This window comes from Arvicanthis niloticus, chromosome 8 (assembly GCF_011762505.2).
Source record: "Arvicanthis niloticus isolate mArvNil1 chromosome 8, mArvNil1.pat.X, whole genome shotgun sequence".
NCBI classification, from domain to species: Eukaryota; Metazoa; Chordata; class Mammalia; order Rodentia; family Muridae; genus Arvicanthis; species Arvicanthis niloticus.
In genome coordinates this window covers 71,640,282-71,663,471 of record NC_047665.1, presented here as the reverse complement: position 1 = coordinate 71,663,471, position 23,190 = coordinate 71,640,282, and the positions used below count along the sequence as shown (strand labels likewise).

Here is a 23,190-nt window from a genome sequence, read left to right as displayed (position 1 = left end):
CTTTCTCCTCTATCCTCTTTTATTTCTTATTTATCATTAAGGGAATGAAAAGGTAGAAAAGGAGTGGAGAAGGGTAGAAGGAAAAAGAACTCACAGAGTAGCTAATGCCAGCTACAGAAGACCCAGCTGCACAACTCTTACATATGTGCAGAGGGCCTAAGTCCATTCCATGCATGCTTTCTGGTTGACAGTTCAGTCTTTATGAGCCTCCAAGGGCCAAGGCTAGTTGACTCTGTAGGTTTTCTTGTGGTGTCCTTGACCCCCTCTGGCTCTTACAATCCTTCCTTGCCCTCTTCCACAGGATTCCCCAAGCTCCACTTAATGTTTGGCTGTGGGTCTCAGCATCTGTTCCCATCAGTTGCTGGGTGAAGCCTCTCTGATGACAGTTATGCTAGGCTTCTGTCTGCAAGTATAGCAGAATATTATTAATAGTGTCAGGGGTGGGCTCCTTCACATGGCATGAGTCTCAAGTGGGGCCGGTTCTTGATTTGCCCTCCCCTCAAATTTTGCCCCATCTTTGATCTCTGCACATCTTGTAAGCAGGACAAATTATGGGTCAAAGATTTTGTGGCTGGGTTGGTGTTCTAGTCCCTCCATCAGATGTCTTGCCTGGTTACAGGAAATGGCTGGTTCAAGCTCCACATTCCCCATTGCTAGGAGTCTTAGTCACACACCCCCACCCCACCATTCCAGTTCTCTCTCAGTACTCTCTTCCTTCATCCTCCCTGCACCTGATCCTCCCTCTTCCCTTATTCTTATAAGGTTAAATTAACCCTATGAACTAAGTCCTTAAAGGAAAAGGAAGTTCAAAAACAACATCCACAGGACACTTTTCTAAGTGTTGTCTTCCCAGCTATCACTGTCAGTAGGAAAATGGATTTGTCATTCATACAAATTCCAGATTATGTAATATTTCTATTGCCTGAGACTTGTGTGTTATTTATCATCTCCATTCATAGTGCATCACAACAATAAGTTCTAGTTTGGAGTTTATCATGGAAGAAGATGGATTTCCCATGGCAAGAACTTTTGATCCTGAAATGGGATAGAAATTCCATCCAATACGTTTGGGAAATTCTGCAGTTTTCCAAAGTGCAAAATCTCATTAGCATTTTACAGATTGGGAATTTTTGCCCTCCCCGCCAAGTTGTAATAAGGCTGTTGACTTAAACAATTATGTCAACTTTATCTGTGCAAAAAGAAACTTCATTTATTCGCTATCCATACATCTCATAAGCAATTTCCCTTAATAACAGTTTAGGAAGCCCTGTGTATAAACAAATTCTTGCTTTTCTCACTTGAATTTTGTAATTTTAGTTAATTGTGCCCTGATTGAAAGCATAACCAAGTCTGGGTAAAAGGATCCTAGCCCTTTCCCTGTACAGTGGTACTGCCTAGTGAACAAGTTAGAGTGTGTCTTGTTATCCATTGTGTTTACAATTCCTCCATAAGTGGTCCAGGAGGGGGCCCAGGAATTCAACCCTCAGCTTTAAAACAAACATTACACCTATGATTCTACGATTTCAGTACATTTTTATACTTGGACCCATCTTCACAGTCCTGTCTTACAATTTCATTAATCTACTGACAGGAAGTTACTAATCAGGTTTCTCTCCTTGGAACTTTCTCTTGATGTGTCATGGAAATTAAGTCATAACACATCTAACCATTGGTCCAGTAGCCAGTGAACCTTTGAACTTCTGACTTGGATTTGTAAACAGTACAGGTATAATTCTTAGTATGGATATATCTTTTTGTTTCTCCTGGATTAAGCCCTTGGGGTAAAATTCTAGGCTTCCTGGTGAGTTTCAACAACTGTAGGTTGTTTTCCAAAGTGGCTGTGATGTTTCCCAGCCTCACTGAAAGTTCAGCACGACTCTGTTGTCTTCACATGTCTGCTGACATTTAGTATTGTCTGTCCTTTGGGTCAAAGTCATTCTAGTATATGTATGATTATATCTCCCTGTGATTTAAACTTAAACTTCCTGAATCATTAGTGTGCTTATCAGCTACTCTCACTCTTTTCCTATGGGGGTAAAGGTCCCTATCCAAGCCTTTTGCCAATTTTTTTTATTTGGTTGTTTGTCTTCTTGTTGAGTCATAAAAGGGTTAAATATACATACAACTACAATTATAACCACATATATTATGTAAATATAATCATTTGAATTATCTAAATGCGTAACCCAGGCAGTGGTGATAGATGCCTTTAATTCCAGCAGAGGCAGACAGATCTTTGTGAGTTTGAGGCTGACCTGGTTTACAAAGTAAGTTCTAAGGCAGCCAGGGCTATACAGAGAAAACATGTCTTGGAAAACACACACAAAGACACACACATACACACACACACACATTTAAATATATAATACAAGATATATATTAGATAGTAGATTATATATAACTTATATGATAGATACAAATCCTTTATCAGATTATAATTTTTGCATATATTCCTAGCTTTGTCGTTTTCATTGGAATATTTTGAGAATGTATATTCTGTTGTTTGGTGGAGTGTTCTACAAATATCAGCTAGGTCCAGTTTATTGATGGATTGTTCAACTTTATTCTTTATCCTGTTTTTCCAACTGCTGAGTTTGCCCATGCCTGGTAGAAGGAGTATGGGAGGGAGTCTCTAAGTGCAGTGATGTCTCTTTCCCCTTGCTGTTCTGTCAGCCTTCTGGTATCCCTAGGGAAACATACACTAGCATAGTCAAGCTTTCTTCAGGAGCTGACAGAGATCACTGACTCTGATGTCACATCCTGACATAAAGTAAGATGGTTTCTTCATCTTTTTATTGGCACAAGCATAACTTGTCCTTCGTGGTACTTCCACTTTAATCTGAGTCTTTATGTTTAATGTGGGATTTGGAGGGTGGAGGGGTTCGGGAGATGCACAGTTGTTAAGTGATGCAGACCTGAGTTTGATCCAAGAACCAAGCTGAAAAGACTGATGAGGTAACCTGGTCCTGTAATCCCAGCTCTGGGGAGACATACAGGCAGATCCTGGGTTTGCAGGACAGCCAGCTTATCCTAATTGGTAAGCTCCAAGTCCAGTGAAACCCTGTCTCAAAAATATAATGGACAGCTCCCAAAAAGGGATACCCTAAGTTGACTTCTGGCCTTCTTGTGTACATGCAATTCCATATATATGCATGTAAATAGCCCCCCACATACACATGCACATCCATGTATACACACACATATGTGATCGTACACATTGGTACACACACACACACAAACACACACTGTAGTATGTGTGTGTATATATGTGTGTGTATGTATGTATCTATGTACACATGTGCACATACACTAAATAAATAAGTGTAATGAAAAATTTATGAATTCAATGAATCTTTGTAAAAGCATGCCGGATATTCTGATGTGCAATCTTTGAGTGATCATATTTAGACAAATACTACCTGAAAACACAGCTAACATTCTATTTGTGCATATATATGAACACTTAGAAAGTATTCAAATAAAAATAAATATATAGAGTATATAGAACCCATATTATATATGTAGAATATAGGCATGATAAAGTTATATATAAATACATAATTCAGCTATTTTAATCAAATTTAATTTTGAATGCCCATGGGGCTTTTCTTTCTAAGGTACACCTTTGAGATCCTGCCTCTGTTCAAGGTTTTGGTTTTGTGTGGGAAGTAGTACACACTTGTACCTATAGAATGAAGATAGTGCCAGAGCAAGGCAGAGGCAGCCATTGCTGTTCATTGACTCCAGGGAGCGTCCTCCACACTGGATTCCACACTGTGTGGCTACCTTCTCCCATTGTACTGTGGTGTGCTGCCTTTGCTAAATATATGATTTTTATTTTATTTTTTTAGTTACTCTGAACTTGACTTTTCCTCCAGTGTAAGGAGAATACATCACTCTCTATCTTACGGTTTTTGTTGTTTTGATGAGACACCAGAACCAAAAGCAACTTGGAGAGAAAAGGATTTATTTCATCTTACAGTTTTAAATAACAACAGTCCATCACTGGGGGAAGCCAGGACAGAAACTCAAGCAAGGTGGGAACCTGGAGGCAGGAACTTAAGCAGAAGCTGTAGAGGAAGGCTTGCTTTCTTATACAACCTAGGACAATCTATCCAAAGGATGGCCCCACCCACAGTGATCGGGTCCTCCTACATCAGTCATTAATCAAAACCATACCCCACAGACTTCCCCACAAGCAAATCTTATGGGGGCATCATCTCAATGTCCTCTTCCCACACAGGTCTAGTTGTCAAGCTGCCAAAAAAGAAACAACAACAACAACAAAAAATCAGCTTTCTATTTCCTCTTTCTTTGCTATAAAATGAGACTTTCAGTAAATACCATCAAAACGTTTTAAAGTTTAACAACAGGTGCCGTAATGATAGAATAATTATTAAAATAATAATTAAAATATTATGTATGATCTCTAACACTGTTTACGACATACAGGAGCTATGATGTCACCTCTAGAAGTATGTTATCCACACTTTGGTTCCACTTTAACAGAACTTTTCTGACTGAAGCATTCTCTTTCCAAGCTTCTCTCCATGTTCACGCAAATGATCTAATCTGTATAAAGCATTAGTGTATCTTTTATTTCTTACTTCTTTCAGAATTGAGCGGCTGGCTAAGGATATAATGAAAGACATAGGCTACCATGATATTCTGGTCCTGTGTGTACTGAAAGGAGGTTACCAGTTCTGTGCTGATCTTGTAGAACACCTCAAGAACATCAGCCGAAATTCAGATCGATTTGTCTCTATGAAGGTTGACTTCATCAGGCTAAAAAGTTACAAGGTAAGTTGTTACGTGATCTACTGTTATTGCATAATTATCAGAACTCACAATTCTCAACACTAAAGTGAAAATGAAGAGTGTAGTTTTTGTTGTTGTCAGTGTTTTGTTTGTTTGTTTGTTTGTTTGTTTTTCGAGACAAGGTTTCTCTGTGTAGCCCTGGCTGTCCTGGAACTCACTCTGTAGACCAGGCTGGCCTCAAACTCAGAAATCCGCCTGCCTCTGCCTCCCAAGTGCTGGGATTAAAGGCGTGCGCCACCACCGCCCGGCGTCAGTGTTTTTTAAAAATGGAATTTATCTGGCTGTCTTGAAATTTACTCTGTAGTCCAGGCTGGCCTTGAAGTCAGAGATCTGCCTGCCTTTGCCTCCTGAGTGCTGTTCCACCATGCCCAGTATATTTTTTAACGAATTAGAATATAACAATTATAAGAATTTAGATAATATGCTTCTATTTTCACATGTAAGAAAAAAGACTCTTTGGGACATGATTTCTACATCTGTTCCTATGAATGAAGCTGATGAGTGTGGTCAGTGTGAAGGAAGTCCGCTGGAGGGTGATGTGCTTTGTGTTGAGTGTTATTCTTGGTCCTCAAGTCCTGTGGGAGGGACTCCAAGCCAGTGGGGAAACCTGGTTCTCTGCTGTCATTACCTGAGGGGGAGAAGGAAAGCCTGGAGCAGACATCAACATGAGGAGACCAGGCCAGGATCTTCCACAGAAACCCTTTCACAAGCCTATGATGGTTCCTGGCCGCCTCTCGATGGAATTGATCCCAGTGGGTTTTCAAACACATTCTTCAATTAATCTTCTCTTTTCACCATATTGTTAACTTATGTAATACTTATTTAATGGCCAATTAATTCAAAACTAGGGTACTGTTCATTAAGAAACTCCATTGGTCAAAACTATGATCGTGTTTTCATTCACCAAACTACCTTAGCACATCTGAGTTCTATGGTCAGGCTCAATTGGCTTCCTATTGGTACATACCCTCAGCAGCACGAATTTAATGGCAGAAAGCCAACACGGGTTTATCTGTGGACACTTTCCTGGGTTAGGAATCTGAGTGTGTTTATAGCTAACTCTCAGTCTTTTCTAGTTGGATTTTGATCAGCTGAGGTTCAGGATCTGTTTCCAAGAACTCCAACTGTGGTCATAAGTCAGTTCCCCTGTCCTTACTGCAGGACTTGACTTCCATTCCTCCTGCCTTCAGGTCTTCATTCAACACAGGGGCTCCTCCAAGGCCAATTCACAGTGAAGTTGTAGTTTCTTTCACACCAGATGGGAGGCTGTCCATTCAGCAAGGACCCTACTCTTCTAACCACTGAAGTGATTAGGTCTTGTTCACTCAGTTAGCCAACTAGGCATATCATCTAGGGAGAGAATTCTGGCCACATTGTCAAGTTCCATTCACACTCCAGTGAGGAGGATTGTTAAGGACATGTGTACCAGGAATATTGCTTATGTCAGTTAAGGTCATTAGTGCTGTGATAAAACACCATGACCAGAAGTGACTAAGAGAGGAAAGCATTTATTTCACCTCACAACTCTCCATCACTGGGGGAAATCAGGGCAGGAACTCTCGGAGGTAGGAATTTAAGCAGAGCTGTGAAAGAATGTTGCTGACTGGCTTGCTTGTAGGCATGGCACTGCCCACGGTGAGCTGGAGTCACCTACATCAGTCACCAATCAAAAACAAAAAACCGCATTAACAGATTGTCCTACAGGCCAAACAGAAAGGCATTTTCTGAGTACAGCATCTCTCTTCCAAACTGGCTCTAGATTGTGTCATGTTGACATAAAGATAGCCAGCAAAGCCATCTTGAGGATAGGCTTGGAATTCTGCCAATAGTTTTCATGTGACACTTTTCCAGTTGCCTCAGGTCTGCAGCTGCAGTTGGTTTATTAATTTTTAAGATGCGTCTTCAGAGTTCCTAAACCTCCCAGGATCTACTGGAGATGCTGTTGTTTATATGTGGGCATCCTCGCCTGGTTGAGTATTTTCTCTCTCTCTCTGTCTCTCTCTCTGATTTATTTATGTGTTTTATGTAAGTACACTGTTACTGTCTTCAGACACACCAGAAGAGGGCATCAGATCCCATTACAGATGGTTGTGAGCCATCATGTATTTGCTGGGAATTGAACTCAGGACCTCTGGAAGAGCAGTCAATGCTTTTAACTGTTGAGCCATCTCTCCAGCCCTTTTTAAAAGCTTCCTTTTCTTTCCCCTTTCCTTTTGCCTTGGGTTAAGTAGCTTTCTTTCCATCTTAACAATATTTTCCTCATTCACTCGGCCCTGGTCTTTATGTATTGTCCTAGCACATTAAAAAAAAAAAAAAATCCTTTCTAAAATCTTTTAAGAGGAAACGTGTGGTTTGTTGAGGTTCAATTTATATGCAGAAACATTCATCCTCTTTAATTTACTAGGTTTCAACATCTCTCTCCGTGTAAGAATCTGCAATCCATGTGGTTCCTTTTGTTCTCTGTCCTAGCCCTGTCTCTCAAACCCTAGGGCCTGGGAACTACTGCTATGTCCCCTCTTCTGAGAGTTCTCTTCCCAGCCCCATTCATCTGTCCCTAACAGTCTACACCTAACGGTGTGCCTTTTTAAAACTTATTTTTTGAGGTACTCAGAAATTCCTTGATTTTCTCCATTATCTTATCGTTTTGATTTACATCAATAAATGCATTTATGGTCTTTGTTTCCATCTTCTGGTTTGCCTTTTTTTCTGGTTTCATAAGATGGTGACTTAGTTTATTGGTTTGGGATCTGTCTTGCTGTCCACTATAAACACCTAATGATGTAAGGTCTCCCTTAAGAATATTTTTAGCTGCATGTCATAGATTTTGAAATGCTGCATTGATGGTCAAACTTTTTTACCTCTTTCTTTTTCCTTTACTACTTTAATTTTCTCTTCTTGAAATGCACCGCAGGATGGCCTGGGAGTCCACTTCTTCCTGCCTCCACTCTTCAGCATGCCCTACCTCTCTGTGCGCACCACTGTGACCAGCAGGACTTTCAATTTCGTTTATTGGTCCTTTGTTGTTGTTGTTTAATTTTTAACCTCTTACAGGAGGTTTCTAGCGACTTCTCTATTATTTCTGGCTTAATGCTGCTGCAGAAATGGTACTTTGTAAGAGTTCTGTCCTTTTGGGTTTTCCAAGGCGTGGTCCAACAACACTGTACTTCACATTCAACTGTGCTGTGCTTTTTCTAACACGTTGGAGCCTTTTCACAAGCTAGCTCTTTCAACATCCTCATCCCAGCCTCTCACCTAGAGGTAGGTGTACATTCTAACACTTAAATACTGTGCTAACCCATGCTTCTTTGCCACCAGGACAGGGAAAATGTATTCATTTCTTAAACAGAGGCACTGTGCTCATTAGCACTGCATCTAGGCAGATGATTTTAAACTGCCATGGTATTTCCTGGGAGTGGGATGCTGCGGCTCTTACCCAGGGCTCCCAGGGAGGAGGAAGGCAGCAAGTGACATCATCTCTTCGCTGTCCTCTTCAGTCTCACTCATTGTGTGTCTTTGTTGCCAGCCTGCACCTGCAGTCCTTTCAAATCCAACTGTGATGTCTCTGCTCTTCTAAGCCAAATATGTATCCTCTTGTTTATTACCCAGGTAACACAGATCATCTCCCAAGAAATTATTTCATGTAACAGTCTGCCTGGTCACTCAGGCAGGACATCCCTCTAATTACATAGCATCCAAAATAGATGGGAAACCCATAGTCATATGTGAGGAATGATTAGCTCGCAGGTGGGCATGGACATGGGTGGCTCTCTGTTGGGCAGAGTTGTGTGGGCCCAGAGTATCTTCTGTTCTTCATGGGCTCCTCAGGGAGGCACACCTCCAGAGAGAAGCAGAAGCGTGGCAGGAAATCCAACTGAGTTCCTCTCATACTTCACCGGGCAGGTGCTTCAGGGCCCCACCCGGGTGTTGGAGAGAACTCAGTCTGAAGTTGGGAGGTGGGGGCAGGGAAAGCAGAGCACTTGAGTTGGGGATCCCTGGGCCAGGAGGTGGCCTGGGACCTATTGGTCTCAAGCCCTTGGGCTCTCAGACACTGCGGAGAGAAACGAGGGAGAGAGAGGGAAGCCCCAACTGTGCCCCTTGGAAAAGGATTTGGCTACTTGCTTGGCTGAAAGGTAGCTGCTCAGCTAGCTTGCTTGAAGAGATGGGCCTCCGTGGTGGAACTCCATGACAGGCCCCCAAAGACACGAGGGAGTCCATGGTTCCAAAAGCTTTATTTTCATAGTGGATGGTAGTTGAATCTGGATGCACCACCCCCCCTTGGGTCAGACCGGACCTGACTTAAATAGGGAGGGAGGAGGGACTGGGAAACAATACTTAATTAGCTATGCCCTCTGGCCTTTAGGTCTCTCATTAATATAAAAATCTCTCAGGGCCTGAGGCCTGTAGTCACACCCTCTACCTGTGGAGGGTGACATATACCTCTCTTAGGGAGGGTCTGCATTGCCTTACGTGACTGAAAAGCACATGGGTCAATGGGGGTCTTTGCCACGTGTCAGGAGCCTAGATTCTGGGAGCATAGTGAAATAGATGCCCATCCCTCACAGGCATGGGCACCTGTTGGGTCTCTGGGCTATTTCCAGCCATCGCTTCTACCAAAAGCCAAGCCATCCTATCACAGCCCCACAGTCATAGTCTGGCCTATGGTGTGAGCAATTCTCCACCCATGGCACATATGCTGCCCCTGTTCAGAGATGCCTTAGTTGCTAGGTCAGTTGCTGGAACTGGTTATCCCTTTACAAAATGAAGCTCTTTCAGCATACCTGGGGGCAGAGGCCAATAAAAAGCAAAGCAAACAAAACAAACCCTGTCAATGGGAAGAGCGGACCAACTTACTTTCCCGAGAGCATCTGTGCTTCTTCATTCCTGCACACCTATTCATGCACTTGCACATCTGGAAAACATCTCTGTGATAACTTGCTTCTGACATGTACTCCCACAGCTCATGCTTGGATGTTAGTCTGGGGGGCTGTGGACCCTTGCTGGGAAAAGTAGGCCATTGGGGTAGAGGTCACGGTTTGAAGATTGTAGTCTGGGGCTAGCTCCTGACTTGCTCTCTCTGCTTCCTGGTTGCTGTGATGAGAACAACCTGTACCACATGCTCCAGCTGATCTCCTCTGTGCCTTGGGGACTGAAACCATGAGCCAAAATACATCTGTTCTCCTATGTTTCTGTCTAGTATTGCAGTCATAATGATGACAACCCCCACTGGGTTGATCTCTCTGAAAATGTCCTCACCATACCCTCCCAAAGATGTCTCTCTTAGGTAATTCTAAATCCTGGTAAGATGAAAATCAGGACCAACCATCACACCTTCTATCCTGGTATCTGATGTAAACTAGGATAAACTGTGTGTGACACTGAATGACAGTGACGATTCTGTACCCTTGTCTTTCTCACCATTCAGAGCCCTGGAAAGGAGCCATTTCCACCAGCATCCTGGGAAAACAGTGATATTATTCTGAGGAGAACAGGAGGAGAGTTTGTTTCTCTCAGAGCTTGTAGCTCACCTTGTCCCAACCTCCATAGGTTATGTCAAGGGTACTTTGCCCCTGGCTGTCTCATCAGACCTCCCTGTGGGACAGACTAAACATCTCAGGGCTCTAGGCTGTCTGACTGGTCTTTGTTCTTATGTTAAACTTTACAGAGACCTGAAATGAATTTGCATGAACAGTAGCAATCTGGAGACTGATTGCTTAGAAATTAGCATGAGATCGTTGTATTATAGGCATGTTGAATATTCCTGTTCTTTAATGGAAGGAGGGGCCCTAACAGCCTGAACCCTCCTTCCTCCCTTACTCCAGCTCTTCCATTTCCCTCCAATCCTTCTCTGTCTATCAACTGACTCTCAGTCAGCTCTAGCTAGTAGTCATATCTCATTTAACCCTTTCTAAAATCCTGCTAAGGGTCTCTCCCTTCTTTCATCAGGGGTCGGTTAAGTCATAGAATGCCACGTAAGCCAGCAAACAGTAGAAACAGTGTTATAATCTAACCCCAACTGTCTCTCAAGCCTCTATCCATTGTAGTATGGCAACATTTCTCACAGAATTCCCCAGGGTTTTCCCAGAAAGCCTCACTGTTTTGTAAGATATTGCTTATCTTTTCTTCTTAAACACACACACAAGAGAAATAAGAAGTTTGTGTGCATAAGTATCATCATTATGTAACAATTTGCTTTTCAGAAGCAATCAAATCTGAAAATCTTGGTTGAAAGAAAAGAAATTGCATGTCTGGCATCCCATACTCACATGTGTGGCTGTGCTCAGCAGCTCCTCCTGTACTATTGACAAATTTATGTTCCTCTTCAGTGTTTATTTTATTTTATTTTATTGAGAAATCAAACCTTTCCTAAGAGTTCTCTTGCCTGTGGCTGTGGGCAAGCACTCAGCCACCAGAATTCAAAGGCACACTATGTTCTGCAACCATTTGTTTCCTTCTACTTCTTCATATAGTTAAAAGCTTAAAGTATTTTCTTTTTCTTAGACTTAATGCGTGCATTCACAGGGAGAATTTGACTCTGGCAGTTTTCTGGAATACAGTGAATGACTTAGAAGTCCTCCTCTTAAAGCCTCTAACAGCGCTAGGGGAAGGGAAGAGCATTCCCTGTGCTTAGTGGTGCTCTCAAAACAGCAAAAAATATTCAGGGGCCAGCATGATGTCAGAATGTTAAACAGCGGCAGAAGCAAGGCTGGAGTGGAAAGATCACCAGTTTTGGCAGCCTGGTTTTAACATTCATGCAGAGGCAGATGGGAATGTCTTGTATTCAGATAAAATTGGAAGCTGGATGAGACATCCCACCCCTATCCCCCACCCCACCCTTGCTAGTAATCCAGTGTCCCCAGAGCAGCCTTCCTGTCCTTCATGAAAAGCTCAACTTCCAGTAATGGGAGACCCAAAAAACTAGTTTGTCTCTTACTGCAGGAGAGTGAACTCTTTCCTGCATAGTATTTTGGTGTGTGTGGTGCTAGGGATCAAACCTCAGTTCTCACAAACGTTAGCCAAGCACTCTAGCACACAGTCAGCCTCTTGTGAGATTTTTTTAAACACAAATCTACACAGCACAGCTTGAAATTGTAGTGTAATTCACCCCTGTAGTCCCAAGTCCCAGAACTTCATTCTAAGACCTGGGTTTTAGACTTGATCTCGGGCCGTGACGTCTTCATGGTGCCTGATAAAAGCCAGTCCAAAACCTGTCTGCAGGGAGCACCCCATTTGAGGGAGGATTCATTCCTAAAATAAACTTTCATTTAACCTCAATGCATGAGGGTGGGAAGCTTTTCGTGGAATCCGTTGTTAGGACTTATGGCGGACAAATAGACTTGCGAGTATTTGCAGACGCATCTTGTTGGGCACCAGTGGTGGATTTTCAGCCAACCAGCTTTTTTTGCACGAGGACGTGGTATTCGTCAAAATTTTCAGTTTTTCTTCTTAAATGTCCTAATTTAAACGTTCATCAACTTACATATAAATCAGTGTGAGGAGGTGATATTCCAGCAGGTTGCTTTTTCACCAATTTGGTTAGCTTGCCTGTGAGCACAGAAAATATTCAATTTTCAAGACTTTACAGCTCAAGAACGGATGCTGTTTTAAACAGGCTGGAGCCCCCCACATCTGCACAGCTCCCACACATCTGCAGGCCTCCCTTCCCACCAGGTCTTTGAATGTGCTGTGCTTTGTATTAATTCACAATTCTTGCATGAAAGCACCACAAGAGGAAGAAAAAAATGGGAGGCAAGACACAGCCTAGAATGTGACCAGAGTCAGTCTGTGAGATGAACCACACAGGGATGTGAGCCCCTGGGATGCTGGCAGTAGTATTACTACAGCTGAGACTGGCCACAGACCTGTTCCCAGGAAGGTAGAGAAATGTTAACATCTGCTTTGTTTTGTTTTGTTTTGTTTTGTTTCCCTCTCTCGCTGTGGCAGCTGAGAACAAAAATAAGTCCTTGGCAATCCATGTTGTTAAGCAATGGGCAGGCTGGATAAACCAGAGCCAGCATCCCAGTATCTATCTCACTTTATGCTATACTAGGCCCCTTGCTGAACTAACTGGCTTTCTTCCTTTCTTTTATTTAGAATCTATTAGTTGTACAAAATCAATGGTTTCAATATGACATTTTCTACCTATATAATGTACTTTATTCATTCTGTTTATCTCTCTCTTTCTCTCTGTCTCTCTGCATGTCTATCTGTATCTCTCTTATATACTGGCACAAGCATGTGCATGCACGCGCACGTGCGCACACACACACCTCATGTAGGAATGCTGAGCTAAATTCTTCCTTTTCTTTTGGCAGTGGGAAATTTGTCCTTCCTGAAGTCTCATCTTGGGCTCAGGGGAAACAAAATTTCAGTATTTTAGAGAGTCTCTTCTCTGCAGAGGCATTCCCTGGCTCTTAAAGATGAATGTTGGATCAGTTCAAAGTAGTGATTGTGTAGGTACACACAAGCACGTACACACACACACACACACTCAGAAAGACATAAAGACAGAGACAGAGACAGAGAGAGACAGAGAGAGAGACAGAGAGAGAGAGAGAGAGAGAGAGAGAGAGATAGAGAGAGAGAGAGTCGCAGGCAAAGGGCTAGCTTATAGATTGAAGAAAATAACTAAGACAAGAAGGGTCGATGAGAGAAAAAAAAGATCTAAAACATTTTATTAAATCTAAGGCATCATGGCTGTAAACTACACTTCTCTCTATGTTCCATCAAGAAGAAAAATAAGGATACTACTAATTAATCAATGTAGATTGTTGGAAGACATCCTGATTTTGGAGATAGTGAGATGTGAATGAATTATGCAACCTGGAATTGATTTCTTAAATGTGACAGCTCTCTCCCATCACTTCAGCAACATAATATGCAAGTATTTGACTAGCTAAAATATTCTGAAAAACATATCTTTATTCTCTGATTCTGCTCAAATCCTGGTTTCTGTAACAGTGCTCTAAGACCTATCGATAAAGAAGACATGGATAGGCCTAGCTTTACTCAATCCACCTTAAAATTGATAGAAGGAGCTGTGAGGCCAGCACATCATCTGGCCTTTGGCCTGAGGCTGAGCTGTGGACAAGCTCAGGTGCATCCTGAAGCCATTAATTAGGACTGCCTATTGTTTTCTGTAACTTCTGGTTCTTTTGTTGTTGTTCCAGGACTTTTTAAATGTGCACCTGTGTTTTATCTCCATGTGTGCTCTGTGTGTGTATGTGTGTGTCTGTCTGTGTGTCTGTGTCTCTGTGTGTGTGTGTATGACCACATGTGCCTAGTTCCTATAGAGACCAGTAAAGGGTGTTAGATCCCCTGGAACTGGAGTGACAAATGATTATGAGCTACTATTTGGGTGCTGGGAATAAAACCTGGGTCCTCTGGAAAAGCAGATCTTAACTGGAAAGACAAGTGCTCTTAACTGCTGAGTCATCTCTGCAGGCCCTGTGGGTCATGAGATGCATTTATTACTGGATTTCAACATGCATGGTTGAAGAACCTTCAGTGCAGCACATACCTTGGCCTGAGGTCATCAATATCGCTGTTGGCAAGTCTAGTTGAGATTTCTATCCAGTCAGAGGATTTTGTTGATTTTCTTTAAAGCAAAACTCCAATCTGTATAGTATGTGTTAGTTTTAACAGTTAAGATTATTGGTCCTTACTCTCTTCTAATAAATACTAGAGGGTTTTATTAATGGACACTCTTTTTAGAAGACTTTTTGTGACCTTTTTATTTATCGTGTGTGGTGTGTGTTGTATGTATGTGTGTGGGTATGTGTGTGTAAGTCAGAGGACAGGCAGCAAGAGTCACATCTCCTACCATGTGGGCCCTGGGAATTGAATCCAGGCCTTCAGGCTTGGCCATCTTGATAGCTCTGTTAATGTGCTTTCTTTACATTCAAATTTAGTTTTCTATAGAAATATTTGTTAGGGTTTGACTTCCCTGATGAAAATCAAAAAGTGAGACGGCAAATAAAAGAATAATGTGGGAAGGGTTACTGAATTACATATACAGGAAACAAAGCGTTCAGGAAACCCCTCTGAGGATAGAGCTATACCTACCTAACTCAGCAAATGGAACCTGGTCACTGTGGTCAAGTGGAACCCAGGGAATTAGAAGACATGGCTTTTGGAGAGGGTCATTGTGGCTGTTGAAACTATTTGAACCTGGGCCATAGTCCTAGAAGTAGGCAGGCATAGCTCTCAGCTAAAGCAAGAGTATTACTACATATCAAATCCAGTTCATGAGTATTTCTGGGTGACTTCAGTTCTGAGTACTAAGTATGTGTTAACTTATTAAACCTTCATAGGTCACACACACACACAAACAAGTCAGGGACACTTAGTTCTTTTGCAGGAGATGCTGTTGAGGTCGGTTGGAGTAGTTGTATTCTCAAGATCTAACTTCTGGAAAGTGGAATTCTGCCTCATTCCAGACCCACAACTTGTAATCACAGCTTGGCTTCATCTTGAAGCTGTGGAAGAGCTCCAAGCCGAGACATAGGCAAGCATGAGAGGGATGCTCTGTCCTCTCTTAGGTGTGCTGAGGGAACTTGGATGTAGAAGATAGAACATAGCATGAAGCAAAGCATAAAGTAGGAACTCAATCCTGAGAACCAGGCAGAAAGGCCAAAGCGAACCAAAGAGGCACAATACTAGCACCTTGTACTGGGTTTTCCTTTGCCTGCCTAGCAAGTGCTGTAACCCAGCCCCATCTAAGATCAGTGCGCTCTCTCTCTCTCTCTCTCTCTCTCTCTCTCTCTCTCTCTCTCTCTCCTTAATGATTCTGTAGCATAGTGCCAGAAGGTGAGGTGGGAACAGGTACCTTAATTATTAGAAGAGGGTTGCAGAACCTTGAATCAGGAAGGGCCTTACCCACCAGGGAGTGTTGTTCCCACCAGATGCCAGATGCCTCTGGGATTCTGTACAATTTTGTGTGTGTTGGGGGTTGGGGGTATTTTGTCTACATGTATGTCTATGTACCATGTGTGTGCCTGATGGCCATGGAGGTCAGAAGAAGACATTGGATCCCCTGAAACTGGAATTAAAAATGGTTGTGAGCCATCACACGGGTGGGTGGCTTAAAATCAAAACTAGCAGTCAGTTGTCTTAACCACCATCTCTCGGGTCCCCTTGTTCCTTTATTCTTCCTTTATGGTCTGAGCTAGCATTGCTAAGAACAGTCTTATCATTAACAACATAATTTTTATTATTTATTTATTTACTTTAGAACCAATCATGTCCCCCACTACCCCTTCTCTCCTCCCAGTCCCACCCTTACCAATCCCTCCCCTTCCCCATAGAAAGGGAAGCCCTCCCCACTCGGGTACCACCCTACCCTGAGACAGCCAGTCGCAGTAGGCCTAAGTGCATCCTACGGCTCAACTCGGTAGTCCAATTAGAGGAAGGGGATCCAATGGCAGGCAACTGAGTCAGGGACAGTGTCTGCTCCAGTTGTTAGAGGACCCACATAAAGACAAGCTGAACATCTGCTACAAATGTGTAGTGGGCCCACATCCAGGCCCTGCATGCTCCTTGGTTGGTGGTTCAGCCTCTGTGAGTAATTTTAATATATATTGAAATGTTGAGGATTCGTAACTTTCACAGACAAGAATTATTTAATTTTGTTAATTAAGTTAATACTCCCTGGCGTCGTAGTTTACAAATTTTCAGTCTGCCTAGCATTTTTTCTCCACAGCAATAGAAACAGAACTGAAAAAGATAGTGACATATAAGAAAAATCCTGCCATAAAAGCAGGTTGATGGCCAGTGAGGAAAAGGGCTTTACAAACCTCCAGGGCCTGCAGCTCGCCCCACTGCTATGAGCCACAGCAGACCTGCCTCAGGAAAAGTAGTTGCAGGGACCAGAGACTGCAGCGACTCAGTTGGGACTTCACTGACAAACTTGCTAAAGTTTAGAGAAGTGGGTCTCAACCTGTAGACCGAGACCCTTTCTGCAAACCTCTATCTCCAAAAATACTTACGTTATGATTTGTAACAGTAGCAAAATTACAGTTATGAAGTAACAACAAAAATAATTTTATGGTGGGGGGGGGTCAGAGTAACATGAGGAACTGTGTTAAAGGGCTTCAGCATTAGGAAGGCTGAGAACCAATGGTCTAGAGGGAAGTATTGGGTACATGACAGCCAAAAGGTCCCTGTTTAAAAAGGCACTGCCTTTAATCCCAGCACTTGGGAGACAGAGGCAGGAGGATCTCAGAGTTGAAGGCCAGCCTCTTCTACAGAGTGAATTCCAGGACAGCCAGGGCTACACAGAGAAATACGATCTCGAAAAACAAACCAAACAAAAAGAACTGTAATGGAATTCCGGCCCTGCCGGCCTATCTCTGGTTGTGTGGAGAGTGTATTATATTTAGAACAGCTAAGAGGCTATGATACATTTCCAAAAGCATGTATAGGGGCCTGGCTTGATTCCCACACTCCCCTTGCCCACCAAAATCAAAGCAGCCAACTATGAAATCTAAGGAATGAAAATGTATGATGTTGTCTCTCCCCATATTATAAATTTTAAGGTTAAAATGTGTCTTTAGCTTGATTAACTAATTAATGAATTTGTGGTGGTACTGGCGATTCAGATCAGGGCCAGCAAGGCAAGCACTCTATCTCTGAGCTGCTTCTCCAGCTCTGACAATGGCTTTTGAGAGCCTGCCCGTTCCTACCCATCTCAGAGACCACATGTCTTAGGAAGTGACTTTCCTTCCTGTTGTTCCTTTTAATCACCTGTGACATGTTACACCATGTGCAGGAAAATGCTTGACTGTAGAGGGAACACAGCTTAGCTTCTGTCTCTATTTAAGGCAAAGTCAAGCTACTTGTAGTAAAATCAATTTCCCAAAAGGTTGTTTTGTTTCACCTTCCCATAGATCTAGGGCTTTAACCCAGGGTCTAGTACTGCCAGGCAAACACCTTTTTATTCCTGTGGTAAACACCATTACTGAAAACAACTTGGGAGGAACAGGTTTATTTCATCTTAGAGCTGCTATGATCAGCTTTTCCCATCACTGAGGGAAGCCCAGGCAGGAACATGGAGGCCAGAGCTGAAACAATACATGGAGGTGTTCTGCTTAACGGCTTGCACAGGATGCTCTCTTATACTACATAGGACCACCTTCCTTCCCATGCCTGTTACTGTCCACTGTGAGCTCGGCCCCACATGAACAGCTCATCAAGAAGACGCACCACAGACCTCCCACACCAATCTGCATTTCTCTCAATTAACTCCTTCCAGATGACTCTAGCTTGTGCCCAGTTGATACAACAGCAATCAGGTCAGTCACATCCTGTAGAATAGATCAGTTTGACCAAAAGGTGATACTCTGTAGCATTCTTAAAAGTTAGAATTGTTAATAATTTTAGATTAGCGAACATGATTTGAAAACTTGGGATAATGCAACATTTGTTTCTTTTATTGGATACAAGTAAACTCATGTCAGAGGAGAATGAGCCCAGGCCTCTCCAGAGTACTCAGTTCTCTTTATTATTAGCTACTTTGTTAGTTTGCATTTTATATGCAGAACAAGTCTACCAAAAAAATATATCTCCTGTATTTCTTAAGATAACAGTCTAGGGCTGAAGAGATGGCTCAGCAGTAAGAGCACTTAATGTTCTTTCACTGAGAGCTGGCTTCATTTCCTAGCACACACATGGTGACTTATAGCCATATGTAATTACAGTCTCAAGGGACTTTTGGCACCCTTTTCTGGCCTCTATGGGCACCAAGCATGCACGTGGTATGTAGCTGTACATGTAGACAAAACACTCACACACATAAATAATAAAAGGAAAGATAGTCCTTTAGTATGCTTGAGTTAAATGTATCCAAAGTAACAATTAATGTATTTCTATCTCAAAGAATGATAGTAAGTGTTTTAGAAATATTAACTCTTAAGTATTGGCCACAGTTCATTAGACAACTATTACCCCCATTCCACAAAGGAGGACAATGAGGCATGGTGTTGTTTTTTTTTTTTTTTTTTAAAGTCCCATTATCACAAAGCTTGTTGGAAAAGAGACCAAGATACAAAATTAAGCTGTCTGACCCAGACTCCAGGCCTAGCAGGCTCTCTATTATGCTTCCTGTGATCTTGGTTGCTATGGGAAGAATCTTGGGTGGTTTTTTTTTTCCTGGGTTTTCCCTTATTTTGGGAACCAGTGAGGCTGGCCTTCAAGCTTCCTTAGTTCCCTGACAGGTTTGTGTTTATGTCATCTTTAATGTCCTCACATGTCTTATGAAAATGACTGGTTGCCCCCTTATATTGGTTTTGCATTCTCCATGAATGCAAAATTCATAATATGCATAAATTCATAATAAATAAATTCATAAAATGCATAAAATGGCATGAATATGTACATAAAGCCTCAGGTGACACGATGAATAGGAGAGAGAGAGAGAGCAAGGCCAAAGATAGTGAGCCTGTGGTGTTGGAGGTTAAGTGTCTGGGCAGAAAGCTCTAGAGAAGAGCAATTGTGGCCTTGAGACAGTTTGCACTCTAAAGATTGCAGGCACAGCAGACATGGCAGTATCATCGTACAGACCATTTGTATATCTGGGTCATTGATGCCACCTCTACTGATGCACACTTGCCTCCCCTCACATCCAGTCACCTACAGCTGCAGGAGACTGAAGACTAATTTTTTCAGAAAGAAAAAGAAACAATGAAAAAATGTTCAAAGTATGACTATGAAGTAGAGTAGAAATCCAGAGAGCTTTGGTTACAGGATCTGCATGAGGTTCTGAGCTCTCCAGTGCCCTACCGATCAGCCAGCCGTAGTACCACTGTCTGACCACACAGGTACCAGGATTGGACAATGAGTGTTCTTTGCAGAAACTGGATTTGAAGAAAAGATCTCTACATATGACACTGGAATTTTACACCTGAAAGATATTTCTCCTAGGGGAGCCTTCTAATACATCATTGCCCTCTGCTCCCCAGCAGGCATACACTCCTTTCCAGTAGGTCAAGCTGGTAGCTCATGTTATACTATGAAGAGGCAGACAAGGAGAAACACCACACAGCAAAACTAAATAAAAACAACAATCAGAAAGGGATGCTCGAGAAAAGAAAGCCCTTACTTTTGCTTGCCTTCTTACAATCTCAAGGACATGACCACAGTACTGTGAAGTCACTTAAAGATGAAATGACATCTCCCAAGAAAGAGAGGTGTTCTTCCACAATCTAGCATTTCTTAAACTGAGACACCTTTAAACCACACATAGTGATATCTGTAATAACAACACACATAGGAGGTTGGGGATAGGGGATTGTGAGTTCAAGGCAGCTTATATAATAAGACTTGTGAAACCAAGGGCTAAGGTGTTAGTTACAGAAAGCTTGGTGAGCATATACAACTCCCTGAGTATAAGCTCTAGAACTGTGACCAATGGATGAGTGGATAGATAGATAGATAGACAGATGATAGATAGATAGGATGGCTGATATTTTTAGTATAATAGCGCTAATTGAGTTTGTAGCTAATGTTCAGCTAGATTTCTAAGTATTGCTTCAGAGGCTACTAATAACCAAAGTACTGCCTTAAGTGTTTTTATAAACTCTGTTTTATAAACTCTGTTTTATAAGCTCCTGTTTGAGCACATTCTGAAGACACTAACGGATTCATATTTGTAGAGCACAATAGAAACAGAAGAAAATGTCCAAATATTATTTCCATGGAGACAGAATAAGTAACCAATTATTCTAACCATTAAGTAACCACTAAGCAAAATCAAAACTAACATGACAAGAGAACACGAACCAAAGGAATTGTTTCTGCCATTAAAAGTACACGTGCTTCAGTGGCTGCTCTTGATCTCCTATTCGACATACCCTCCACCACATTTCTCTGCCTCCATCACAGAGACAACCAGCTGACATCAACACTTTGCTTTCCCAGCATCCTTTGTGTAACGGCCGAGCTGCCCCATGTTGGGCGGCCAAACTGTAACGGCCACTCTGTTCCGCAGGACGGGGTCTAGTAAGAGAGAGTGTGGGGCAAGAGACTCGAAGAATGGAGACAAGACAGGGTGTGTGGTCAAGTCTCAAGTCTCGTTTATTGTGTGTCTCTCTCTCCTTTATTGTCTCTCTTATTGTCTCCCATATTCTCTCCTGTATTCTCTCGTCCTATTGAAGGGAAATCTGGGGGTATTTATAGGCTTTTGCCACATGCCTTGTAGGCGCGTGGATATCACGTAAGCCTTACAGGCGTGTATGGCGTGGCTAGCACGTGGCTAGCACATGAACCGCATGCCTTGCAGGCATGGCTACCACGTGCTCCTTGCAGCTGGGGCCACTAAACAGCAAAACAAAATATGTGGGATATCAGAGTGTGCTTCAGCTGTTGTAGGCTGTTGAAAAACAAGTCTCTATCAGGGTATATGGTTCCAGATGGCTGCAAAGTTGATAGCCACTTTCTGCTTAAAGTCAGCTCCCAACACCTTTGTATTAATATATGGGCCTTTGCCATGGAGAAGGAAGTCATGGTGAGAATATTCCCAGAGGGGAGAGTTTGCTTCCCCAGTTTAAAAAAAAAAAATACAGTAATAGATGAAATCTCTCTCTATGGAGAAAGGTATTACTTTAAATGAACCCTGCGACTGTGGTGCCTGTCTTGAGACCATGAGGTGACTAAGTAAAAAGGCATAGCTAATGACTGGAGGTGGCAGGAAGGGAGGAGAAAGAGCTTGGGAATTCAATGACAACAGTGAGCCAGGGCCTTATTGACTAATGGGAAAAATTTTACATATATGGGACATAAGGGAAGATCTTGAAGTTTACACTGCAAATCAGAGCCTTGCAGACAAGAGAGACACAGCTGCCAGGGTTCCAGTGAGCACAGCGGTGTGTAACTCGTTCTCTCCACAGATAGTTACACTGAGTATCTGGCCCTGTTCTGTGAGACAAAGTTTTAGGGAGTAACCAAAATGGATTCCTTGACATTTGGGACTTCACAAGTTTGGGACAGAACACATGAGAATCGGAAATAAATTGGAAGACATGAAATATATCAGTGAGAGTACTAGGATGAAAACTAACGTGGGTCACAGAGATAAGATGGACTTGAAGGAAGTGGGGGCCAGAGGTCAGAGCATCTCACCGCTAACTGCAGTTCTTTGAAGCAGAGACTTGAAGGAAAGAAGAATACAGATCACATGGACAGGGATACAGACAGTGGGTGCAGCCAGGGCAGAAGCCTTAGGTGGGATGTGTTTGGCACATTTGAAGAAAAGCAAAGGCAGCCAAAGGAAAGCCAACTGGAGACGCTAGATGACTAAGAGGTAAACAGAGGTAAGATATTGTTGAGTCTGGCAGGCCATGGTGTGGACTTAGCCTTTTGCTCTGAAAGGGTAGGACGTTTTTCTTGGGATTTGAGTACAGCAGCATGATCTGACTCCCATTTTAGGGATTAAGTCAAAGTTCAAAGCAGGGAGATGTTTGGGAATCCATTGCAGTGAGAGACGATGCTGTCTTGAGCCAGGACACTGACAGAAGACCTAGTGAAAAGTGTTTGGATGATAGCTAGATGGTGGAGAGACAAAGCTATTATTGAGGAATTCGATACTGGTAGACTCCAGGATTGGGCCTGAGCAAAAATAAGAACTAGGTGATCATTCACTAACAAGGAGAAGAGGCAACTAGGAGTTTGATTTCCACCTATTTGTTCTTTGATATCCAAGTTGGGTAGACAGCTACATGGATGAGTCACAAGCCTGAGTGAGGTTACCATTTAAAAAGACATCAAGTTTTGATAAAGAATGGATCCACGAGGGGATGAAAGTACATGCAGAAGAATTGTTTATAGACTAGAGTCTGGGTGGAAACTAGGAAGGGAGAATAAAACCAATGAAGAAGTATGAGGAGGAGCCTGCTACAGGGACCCATGCCCTGGGAATCAAGCAGAGATGGGTTGTCCTGCATACATACAGATACATATATGTATTCATATATGTATACATATTCATATATGTATACGTATATGTATGTATAAATACCAGATATACGCAATTGATCAAGAAGACTGAAACCTCACCTGTAATTTCAGTACTTGAGAAGCTGAGACAGGAGGATTGCAAGTTTGAGGTCAGCCCAGATTGCATAGAAAAACAAACAAACAAGCAAACAAAAATAGTAAAAAGAATCAGAACAAACAGCAAACCAAGAAAAGAAGTTTGAAATCCAACCACCAAAATTGTCAAGACAAGCATGTTGCTGGCACTAACAAACCATGATGTGTGTGACAACAATGAATCCTAAGAGTCAGCTCAAACAGAGTCAGACCTGAGGTTAACTCCATAGCTGCATGGCTAGTGCAAATCTCACCTTGCCAGTGAATCTCTGAAGTCTACTCTGGGAAGGG

At 42.4% G+C, this 23,190-nt stretch overlaps 1 protein-coding gene across 2 annotated transcripts in view; it reads left to right on the top strand.

The window, feature by feature from the left end:
* Positions 1-23,190, top strand: part of Prtfdc1 (phosphoribosyl transferase domain containing 1) — a 92,936-nt gene that overhangs the window by 9,725 nt on the left and 60,021 nt on the right. For both annotated transcript variants that reach the window (XM_034510475.2, XM_076939597.1), the window contains exon 3: positions 4,617-4,800. In XM_034510475.2, coding sequence (XP_034366366.1) covers positions 4,617-4,800 — 184 coding nt within the window. The remainder of the gene's footprint in view (positions 1-4,616; positions 4,801-23,190) is intronic.